This window comes from Hemicordylus capensis, chromosome 6, assembly GCF_027244095.1.
Source record: "Hemicordylus capensis ecotype Gifberg chromosome 6, rHemCap1.1.pri, whole genome shotgun sequence".
Classification (NCBI taxonomy): Eukaryota; Metazoa; Chordata; class Lepidosauria; order Squamata; family Cordylidae; genus Hemicordylus; species Hemicordylus capensis.
In genome coordinates this window covers 46,133,394-46,144,092 of record NC_069662.1, presented here as the reverse complement: position 1 = coordinate 46,144,092, position 10,699 = coordinate 46,133,394, and the positions used below count along the sequence as shown (strand labels likewise).

The following is a 10,699-nucleotide window of genomic DNA, read 5'->3' as shown; positions in this document are numbered from 1 at the left end:
GAGGGGGCTGCTGGCTGGGTGCCAGCTTGCTGTTTGCTTTTCCCCCTCTCTGAAGGGAGCTGGGGCCTATCTTCAGTGGTTGTCCCAGGGCCTACTCCAACCCTGCCAAGCAAAAAATGTGGTTAGTTTCCTTTTTTTCCTGTAATAAGTCATATATCACAAAAGTTACTAGTCGGACAAGACATTTACTCAATTCAGCTATAGGAGTTGTAGCTGTGATTGTAATTAAATGTGATTCAGTTGCAATAATTGAATTGTAGCTGTGATTGTAATAAAGGTGAAGTAAAGTGTGCCGTCAAGTCGATTTCGACTCCTGGCACCCACAGAGCCCTGTGGCTTTCTTTTGGTAGGAGGGAATTACCATTGCCATGTCCTGTGCAGTATGAGATGATGCCATTCAGCATCTTCCGATATCGCTGCTGCCCAATATAGATGTTTCTCATAGTCTGGGAAACATACCAGCAGGGACTCAAACCAGCAACCTTCTGCTTGTGAGTCAAGCATTTCCCCACTGCGCCACTTAAGGTGACTGATTATAGTAACCCTGAGAAAAAAATCACATTTTATCAAGGTTAATATTTTGGCACAAAACAGGTTGTTGGGGGAGGGGTGGAGTTGCCCCCATCTTGCTTTGCCTATATGCTGTTCTTCTCCACCCCAGTTGCTTGTTTCAAACTATGGCTATCCTACGCTGCAAAATGTCATTATTGTGTGTTTAATGGAGCAAATAAGAAACAGCCTGACTCATATTTACTTGCAAAAAAAAAGCTTGAAGAGACATTTTATTATCAAGAGCATTACGGAACAGTGCATCTGCTGTGAGGAGCAAGACAAAGCTGGGAAGAGAATGCCATTGAGAAAGCGGCCAAGCCGAGGCACACTTGGGCAAGGGGGAGGGTGTTTCTCTTAGCAAGTTGTGTGCATGCTGAACATGCTCCATGTTTCCTCGAGAAGCAGTAAGCACATGAGGCATCTTCCCGCAGCGGAATGCAATTTTCAGAACCAGAACATCGGTGCTGAGCAGATTTAGTTGTATCTTCTCTCTTCGCTACTGCTTCCGCGCACTTTGCCACTGCTGCTGCTGGTTGTCATGCTGCTGCTGCCGCCGCCAAAGCTACCGCCAGCGCCACCAGCGCCGCCGCCGCCACTACTGTAGGTGACACTGCTGCTAAAGGATGCTGTGGTCAAGAGGGGAAGAACATAGCTATAAATAAAGTACACTGTAAGGCCACTGGAGCTGATGCCTTACCATGAATGCTCACCATAACAACTTACATCTTATACATGTAGTCAGTGAAACTATAGGCTTGTTCGCACAGTGATGAACTGGTTTGGACAAGAAGCCTACCCAGGTCATCACTATATGAATGAGTCTATCGATTCACAAGAGGTAGGCCTACAGGTAGGCTAAAAGAGGCCTACACAGTTCATCATCGTATGAAGGACCCTATAGAGTCACAAGAGGTAGGCCTAGAGGTAGGCTACAAGAGACCTACCCAGTTTGGGGGGTTGTGCATGATCCCGATTTTTGATAGTCTGAAGGGATAAACTAGAAGGTGCCATCAGTGTTGGTCTGCAAGGCTCCTGCTAGGTCGGAGGGCTTTTCCTCCTGTCTCATTGAGCAGCTGGCTTCAGCTGCTGGTCTTGTGGTAGCAAGCATGACTTGTCCCCATAGCTAAGCAGGGTCTGCCCTGGTTTCATATGAATGGGAGACTTGATGTGTGAGCACTGCAAGATATTCCCCTCAGGGGATGAAGTCGCTCTGGGAAGAGCAGAAGGTTTCAAGTTCCCTCCCTGGCTTCTCCAAGATAGGGCTGAGAAAGATTCCTGCCTGCAACCTTGGAGAAGCCGCTGCCAGTCTGTGAAGACAATACTGAGCTAGATAGACCAATGGTCTGACTCAGTATATGGCAGCTTCCTATGTTCCTATAGAGTCTTCCTTCCCAGCGAGAGGCTAGCTGATGATAACTGGTGGCACCTCCTAGTTTATCCCTTCAGACTATCAAAAATTGGGAGTGTGCACAGCTCCCAAAACCAGGTAGGCCTCTTTTAGCCTATCTGTAGGCCTTCCTCTTAGTCATCATGTGGAACAAGCTTTATTTGTATCTTGAAGATGTTGGGGTATGCAGTCCCCTCCCCACTTCTGCTGGAATCTTCTCCCTCTTCATATAATGCACACCAAATTGCTATCTGCTTCATGTTATTTGATACTCTGCCAGTGAGGTTTGGAGCCTGAGGGAAGGTGGTAGGCCATGAAAGTGAACTAAATAAGCTATTGTTTCTTGCTTGTATCCCTCAGAACTTTCAGCCTACAAAAATCTAGAATTGTAGCCAATTGGATAAGGTTTCGAGGATATGTGTGTGTCTGAAAGTGCTCTGGGTACAAAGGAGGCTTCTGGAGAAACAAAGTCACCTAAACCAAGCCAAGCCAAGCCAATACTGCCTGCTCTGTCTCACAAGAGATCATCATCTCAGAAGTAGCCCTCCATGATTTCTCAGCCCTGCAACTTGGGGTCCTTTAATTGAAGGTGACATTCTACATGTGAAGCATGTGTCTGACCACTGACTGAGCTGCAATTTTCCCTTAAGGTGCATACTGCACTTCACCCTCACCCCTACCCTGCACACAAAGGTCAACTGTTTATGTTCTGCTCTGGCCACAACAATCATATCTCCAACATAAAGCGCACCCAGACTGACTTCATAAATGCATTTTATATTTCAATGGAAAATTTGCTTACCGTCCTTTGGATTCCATCCTGACAGCCTGTAAAAGTGGAGAAAAAAGGTAGGGTTTAGAATGCTGGAATGCAGCATTGGACTTAGATATGCTAGGGAGGCTGGAGAACCTCTGTCCTTATGATGTTTTGGGGAACAAGAGGGCAGAAGATGATTTAGGGATAGATATCTTTTGGTAGATACCCTGCTAACTGGGCAAAGAGGCACCTTTATAACTTGATGATTTTCTTTATTTATAAGGGGGAGAGTAACTGGCCCTATCCACTCCCAGCACAATACTTCCATTACTGTTGCTGGTGTCTATCTTATGTTTCTTTTTAGATAGTGGACCTTGGGGACAGGGAGCCATCTTATTTATTTATTATTTCTCTATGTAAACCGCTTTGGAAACTTTTGTTGAAAAGCAGTATATAAATTGTTGTTGTTGTTGTTAGGGCATGGTGTTGCATAGCTGACCCATTCCATTCCAAATAAAATGGACCACATTTCACTGAAGCTATGAGGCAGTGTAAGATAGATAGATAGATAAGTTTATTTCGGTCATTGACGAGTAAAATGTGGCAGTGTAAAGATATGGCAGGCCCGGCGGCACAAGGGTGGCAGGTAGGGAGAGCAAATGTATCTGCATGAGTTATTATTTTAAGCTGAACATCCACACTGGAGTCCTCGGCATTGTTTATCCTGATCACCATGCACTGTATTCTCATCTGACCAAACTCAGTGGTATAGTACATCCTCTACCAAGATGGGAAACTATTTTCAAAACTAGCATTTACAGGGCTAAATCTCATGTTCTGTAACCCATGTAGGTTTGGCCCCGTGTTTTAGTTTTTTCCTACTTTGATAGGTGGGTGGCAGGATTTGCAAGGGTGGGTGGTGGAGATCATTCAGTTTAGCTCACAGCATCATACCAAAAGCTGAATCCAGTACATGGATATCTACTGTGTGGCCATCCCTCTCATTTGAACTGGCCCTAAGAAGCACTATCTGCCTACAAGCAATTGCTTTTAGCAATCAGCTGCTAAAATTATTTTGATTTCTTTAGCAATCAAAAATATCCATTGCCTTTAGCAATTTCCTATATACTTGTAATCATTTTTAATTCTATAAATAGCATGTCAGATTGCCCATTTAGTTAAATACATAATTGCTTACATTTCACTGTAATGGGGGTGAGTTCAAAGGGACTTATTCCCAAATTTGTGCATGACTGCAACCTTAGACTATGCTTCCATAATCTCCTGGTCATGTGAATAGCCTTAATGTGTGATGAAGCCCTTAAGAGCTCTCTCTCTCTTCTTTGCTGGCTGGCTTTTTTTGCCTGGTAACGTACTTTGAGTCTTGACCATCCAACAGGTTGCGGTAGGTAGCGATCTCCTGTTCCAGCCGTGTCTTGATATCCATAAGCATCCTGTATTCTTGATTCTGACGTTCCATGTCATTTCTCAAATCGGCCAGTTGCTCTTCCACACCGGAGATCAAGTTCTGGATTTGAGCCAGCTGAGCGCAGTACCGTCCTTCTGTCTCTGCCAAGTTGTTTTCCAAACCGGCTTTCTAATGAGGGAGAAAAATCAGAGGATCTAACAGTCTGAGTGACTACAGTTAATGTGAACAGCAGAATGCAATCTTTCTCAGAATGCTGAGAATCTACCTTCAATTTTTAGGACTAACAATGAGGACGCTATTACCATCTTGCCCAGTGTGAATATCTCTAAGGCATCTTACTGACCACATTTGGTAAATGAAATGATAGCTAGCTATGCCATTGGTCTGACCCAGCATGGCAATTTTTATGTCTTAATCTGTTGATCTGTTACGTTCCAGAAATGGCATCTTACCATGCTAAGCTGTGACTGCAACTCAATCTCCAGACCCTGTATCGAGCGTCTCAGTTCTGAAATCTCACTCTTGCTGGTCTGTATCTGCTCAGTGTGGGTGGCAACTTCACGGTTTAGTTCATCGGTCTGGAGGGAATTGAATGAAAAGAAAAGAAATTATTTGCCACAGATCTCTAATTGGAAAAGAATATAAATCTTATCACAAATAACTGGTGATTACATTACAGACTTAAACTGCTTTAATAATAATTCCCTTTCCCCAGGGTACTCTGGAAACTGCAGTTGTGTGAAGATTGGCTATAGCTTTTTAACATATTCTCCATCCATGAGTGTCCAGAGAGAGGGCAAGAGGGGGCACCCCCTTCCCCAGATTGAGCCAGTTCCCATTGATTTCAATGGGGCATACTTCCAGGGAGGGCGGTACTGGATTACTGGATTAAAAAACCCCAGGAAAGTCCTGCGGATGCCAATTTCTCCATCCTCACAAAACTTCAATTCAAGCATGGTGTGGAGAAAGTGGATAGAAATAAATTTTTCTCCCTCTCACATAATACTAGAACCAGGGGTCATCCCATGAAATTGATTGCCAGGAAATTTAGGACCAACAAATGGAAGTACTTTTTCACACAACGCATAATGAACTTGTGGAATTCTCTGCCACAAGATGTGGTAACAGCCAACAACCTGGATGGCTTTAAGAGGGGTTTGGATAACTTCATGGAGGAGAAGTCTATCAACAGCTACTAGTTGGAGGGCTAAAGGCCACCTCCAGCTTCAAAGGCAGGATGCCTCTGAATACCAGTTGCAGGGGAGTAACAGCAGGAGAGAGTGCATGCCCTTAACTCCTGCCTGTAGGATTCCAGCGGCATCTGTTGGGCCACTATGTGAAACAGGATGCTGGACTAGATGGGTCATGGGCCTGATCCAGCAGGGCTGTTCTTATATTCTTAGTTTGTGGTATAAAAACCAATATATGTATATATACAAATCTGATCATTAGGAAAGGAGAACCTACCTTGCTAAAGAACCAGGCTTCGGCATCTCTGCGATTCTTGTCAGCCAGTAGTTCATATTGTTCTCTCATTTCAGTCAAGACTTTGGTGAGGTCAACTCCGGGTGCTGCATCCATCTCAACACTGACCTGTCCAGTCAACTGACTGCTGAATTCTTTCATTAACTGGTGGAACAGAAATTGAAGGATTCCAGTAATACAACATGTCAATGTTTCCAAGGTTCACATGACATTCTCTGTTGGAGCATGCCTATCTTGGTAATCTGTAGATTTCTGGTCTGACATGTTTCTGACTGTGAGGACCAAGTGCCACATCCATCTCAGCACTGATCATTCCAGGCAACTGTGTGCTGTACTCTTTCATTAATTGGTGGGACAGGAACTGAGACAACACAGTAAGGATTACAGAAAGGCAAAATGTTGTGTCCTTTGAGTGTCTGAAAGCAGCCATGATGTACTTGAAAGCACTAGTGTCTATCCATCACTTGAACAAAGGCAAGTAGTTTTATGTACTCCTTTTTGGTGGAGTGTACTAGAGGCTTTCCATGCTGGAAAGAACATAACTCCTGGTTTTCATTGGTGCCCTACCAAATATATTTGTGGGCCCAAACAGTGCTTCTGTAGGCATTATTCAGGAGCAATTACCTTTATTGTTCATGTAACAATTACATTTAGGGGCCATGGCAAAAATCAAGTACAAGTCTGTGAACTCCCCACCTTGGTTATCACATGGTTATCTCACGCAAACGGAACTCTAAAGATGGTTGGGGCTTTCCCTCTCTTCTTTTCATCACTCACCTCCTCATGGTTCTTGTTGAGGTAAGCCAGCTCCTCCTTCAGACCTTCAATTTGCATCTCCAGGTCAGATTTGTTCAGGGTCAGCTCATCCAGGACTCTGCGCAGACCATTGATATCAGCCTCAACACTCTGGCGGAGGTGCAGCTCATTCTCATATCTGTCGGTTTTAGAGAAGAAAGTGAGGAGCTCCAAGGAAGAAAATAAATAACCTGGAAAGAAGTACTCTTACATAAATCCTGCCACCCATATGTCTGAATTTGAGAGACGTCTTTCTAAAGTTGGCCTTAAATCTTGCCTACTTGCTCCCCCCGACTGTTTTTCTTTGTCTACCCTTTAAATACACCCTCCAACAAACTGATAAACATTATACTCCCCCCCGCTTCTTAGTTTTCTTTCATCCTTTCCTTTCTTCCATTTCATCAGAGAGAGGTCTTGGGGGAATGGGAAACAAAAGAGGGAAGAACTTACTTCAGTTTGAAGTCATCAGCAGCCAGCCTGGCATTATCAATCTCCAGGATGATCCTAGAATTGTCAATGGTGGTGCCAAGAATCTAATGGTGAGGGAGAGAAGACAAGACTATCATGAACATGGGCAAAATCTTTCATTAATTGGGGATTCATTGATTGTTTTCAATGCACGATTGAAGAGTCAATGCACAGCTTATAGGGGAGCTCAGGGCCAAGATAATCTGCATCAGTGATTGGGCATACAGAGCCAGAGGGTAGTAGATATTCTGAATGAGGGAATCTGAAATTTAATTGTACTATTTTCTTCAGTTTAGTCAGGATTTTTTTTTCCTGATTTTCTTCCCTAACCATGTATAGTTCTTAGCAAGCTGTCAGTCAAGATGACATGGTCAAGGTAGAAGAGACATCCAGAGTAGGCTATATTCCAATCTCCCCAGAACCACCACCACCACTATTCCAAGAAAGGATGTCCTGCTCCAAAGCCTTTCCAAAAGCGGACTATCAACTTTTTCTTGACAGACCTCCAAGAGAGGTTTTCTGTAGTATCATATTCAGGTAGAAAAATAAACTTGCAAATCCACAGCTGTAGAGCAGACAAGCTTTTTGGTGGATTAGTTTACCTTAAAGAGGACGTCTAAACATCATTTCCCACCATATATCAAAACAGATGAGAATATGTAATTCTGGGCTTTAGGTAAGATTCCTGCTTCTAGTAAGTGTTTTATTACCCTGAGAACCTCTGAAATATGTGATTCTGTTCCATGATATTATTGCTTAATTGATGTACATGCGGAAATTAAATATTGCTCTTCTTGAAATATAGATATCAGAAATGCAGTCCTTTAAAACAAGAAGTCAGGTTGTTTCAAATGTACTTTATTGCGACATTTATGTTAGAAATGCATTATATCTGTGATCTAGTGGACTGATAGTTGAACTTGGTCCTGGGAAAGATTAATTAAGTCTCCAGCTAAGAACCCCTAAAGTCAATAGGGCCTGGGCATTTAATGTATGCTTTAGTTCTATTAACTTCAATAAGACTGAAGCACACCTAATTTTGACTTGATCATTGGACTTATTAGACTGATTATCCTCAGGTCCCCAATGGTAAATAAGAATAAACTTATGTGTTTTACAAGGTTGTTGGTGTGGGTGAATGAGAAAGGGGTTTAGGAATCACATGAATAATAAATAGCAAAGTGCCCTCTTTTTATATTGGGGTGAGTTTTATTGATCTTAGTGGAGTTTAATCCTGAGGCAAAGCTTTAAACACAGGAGTCATAATTTCTTAGCAGTAAGAAGGGTTCATCATATACACATCAGTAAAGAATTGGCACCTGTGGGGAATGGTTTCAGCAAATTTGAAAAGATAACCTAGAGGCAAGTATCAGTGGCCTAAGTAGAGTACACTAGTTTAACCAAGTTTTTTTTTTTAAGGTTTATTATTTATAATAGATTAATAACCAATACAGGAATGTATTGGTTTATGACTCAGAAGGAACTTGATAAGATGTGGGTACACAATAGTATTTAGGGTGAGTCCACACATATATGTTCATCACTCGATGACTGCAATGTCCTAATGGTGATTTTGGGTATGAATTATTATTATTATTATTATTAGTGGTGGTGATTGAAAGAATATTTATATATCATTTTTCAACAAGAAGTTCACAAAGCAGTTTACATAACAAAAGGAATGAGAAGATGATTCCCTGTCACTCACAGTCTAAAAGAATGAATGAACCGACGCTACAAAGCTTCATTTCACCCCATGCACAAAGCTTTTCTATGAAGGTAGTTCATATATACAGCTGCATTTCATTGAGTGATTGATCCTCCAGGCATCTGGCAAGGAGATATCAAATGATGTACATGCATGTGCAAATCACCCCTAATTTCTGGAACTGGTTCCTAATGTATTGGATGTTGTGTATTAGTAATGGAGTGACTTTGAATGTGTGCTTTCTTTCCTTGTTGAGTAACCACAACTAGTCTTCACACATCTGGAAATTAAAAATAAAGACATTGAAGTCTGAGGGCTTAAGCCAAGACAAAAGTACTCACGTACATACATGCACACACCGACTGAGTTAATGGGTCAGGGTGGTGAATAGTAGCTCATAGAATTTGCTGAGTAAACAACTTTGGCAACTTTTCTGGTGAGTAGTAGTAAATATTTTACTACTACTACTACTAGCAGTAGTAGTTAAAAATACAGGAGCAGAATTAGCAGAAAAGCTGCCAAGCCTTCTCAATGCACCTAGCTGCTGCTGCTACTACTACTACTAGTAGCCTGTATTTTTAACTTCAGCATGATGGGAAGAAATTAAGGGAATTTTTTCCTGGCATCAAAGCGGAAGTTTCTCCATCACTTATCACCAGGGCTAGAAAAAAGCTGGCAAGCTTGATAGTTTACAGCTCTGTCACAATTAAATGAAGCACCCCAGTGAATGACTAGCCATTATGTATATATGTGTCTGTCTGTCTGTCTGTCTTTCCAATCAATTGAGCCTTGATTGTGTGTATGTGTATTAGCTCCATTAAACAAGAAAGAAAGAAAGCAAAATCAGTTATTTTCCCTATATGCTTGTAAAAAAGTTATTTCATTTGCTGCATTTAGCATATACACATTACCTTTGCAATTCTTAACAAAATTATTGGCAAGCACTGTGATGTACATTTCAGAAAGTTGGCTACCATCATGAGTGCAATGCCTTCTGAGTGGTCTTACCTTGTCACGGAGGTCCTCAATTATCTTATGATAATGGCTGTAGTCCTTGGCTGGGCTGGTGGGAGCCTGCTTCAGATGCCAGTCTCGGATCCTGACCTCCAGTTCCGTATTTGCCTCCTCTAGTGCCCGCACCTTGTCCAGATAATTAGCCAGGCGGTCATTGAGGTTCTGCATGGTAACCTTCTCATTTCCAGTAAGGAGGCCTCCATCGCCGCCACCACCACCCATGGCAAAGTCAAAAGCACCTCCACCAAAGCCACTGCCGCCACCAAAGCCACTGCCTCCACCAAATCCAGATCCAAGGCCTCCACCAAAGCAACTACCATAACCAGCACCTCCACCAGAAACAAATCCAGTGTTATAGCCACCACCTAAGCCGCCTCCTATCCCACATCCATAACCCCCTCCTAGCCCGGAAGATACAAACCTAGCAGAGGAGGCAGATATACGGCCCCCACCAGCTCCCCCATGCACGCTGGATCCTCCAACTCTGGCATAGGACATGCGGCTGGAACCGCCGCCAGCTCCACCACCCAAACCACCACCATAAGAAGAACCGGAACTATGGTAATAACTTGTCATAGTGAGAGCAATAAAGGTTCAGATGCAAGACTGTTACTCGGCTTGGTTGAGCGTGAAAGAGCTAGCTTTCTCACCACAGCAGGGTTTCATTTATACTTCCCAGAGGGCGTGTTCTATTCCAGCACCAAAGCACACCCTGACAAAACACACCCTTATGGGTGAGGCTAAGTGTAATAGTGTGCTTGCCTAGAAATGTAGTCGCTCATCTCAAGGTGGGCTGTGGTTTGGTGTAGATGGTTTTTTAGTGTGTTTTTTAATTCAGTCAAACAAAAGATTCCATTCAGAATAGATTGATAGGTTTTTTTCCCTTGCAACTAGAGTGCTGACACAGGGATTGCTTCATTTTTTAAAAAAAACATTCAAACAAAGCAGGGGAGAAACACCAAACTTGGCCTCATCTCATCTCTGCATTAACTGAAAAACCATGCTTCTCTTCAGACTGTCACTGAGAGAAAAAGTTTCTCCTACCAGAAATCCCCCTTTCTCTTTCCCTCGCCCTGTCCACAGTGTTTAACAACCAGTTAATGG

General features: G+C 42.8%; 1 protein-coding gene across 1 annotated transcript; it reads right to left on the bottom strand.

Moving 5' to 3' along the window:
• Positions 1-755: 755 nt before the first annotated feature.
• LOC128331703 (keratin, type I cytoskeletal 15-like) lies at positions 756-10,217 on the bottom strand. The gene is made up of 8 exons (XM_053265449.1): positions 9,590-10,217; positions 6,856-6,938; positions 6,388-6,544; positions 5,593-5,754; positions 4,578-4,703; positions 4,073-4,293; positions 2,742-2,767; positions 756-1,178 (listed from the first exon to the last, which is right to left on the bottom strand). The coding sequence occupies exons 1-8, from the start codon at positions 10,169-10,171 to the stop codon at positions 1,027-1,029; spliced, it is 1,509 nt and encodes a 502-aa protein (XP_053121424.1). The 5' UTR covers positions 10,172-10,217; the 3' UTR covers positions 756-1,026.
• Between the last annotated feature and the right edge of the window lie 482 nt (positions 10,218-10,699).

Bases quoted from the DNA above. Each gene is read 5' to 3' on its own strand.
- LOC128331703 (XM_053265449.1), bottom strand. From the start codon at position 10,171: ATGACAAGTTATTACCATAGTTCCGGTTCTTCTTATGGTGGTGGTTTG. The intron at 6,545-6,855 runs GTAAGTTCTTCC...TAAAACCGACAG, and splicing joins GCTGATGACTTCAAACTGAA to ATATGAGAATGAGCTGCACC. The intron at 4,294-4,577 runs GTAAGATGCCAT...CTCCCTCATTAG, and splicing joins TGCAGTCACAGCTTAGCATG to AAAGCCGGTTTGGAAAACAA.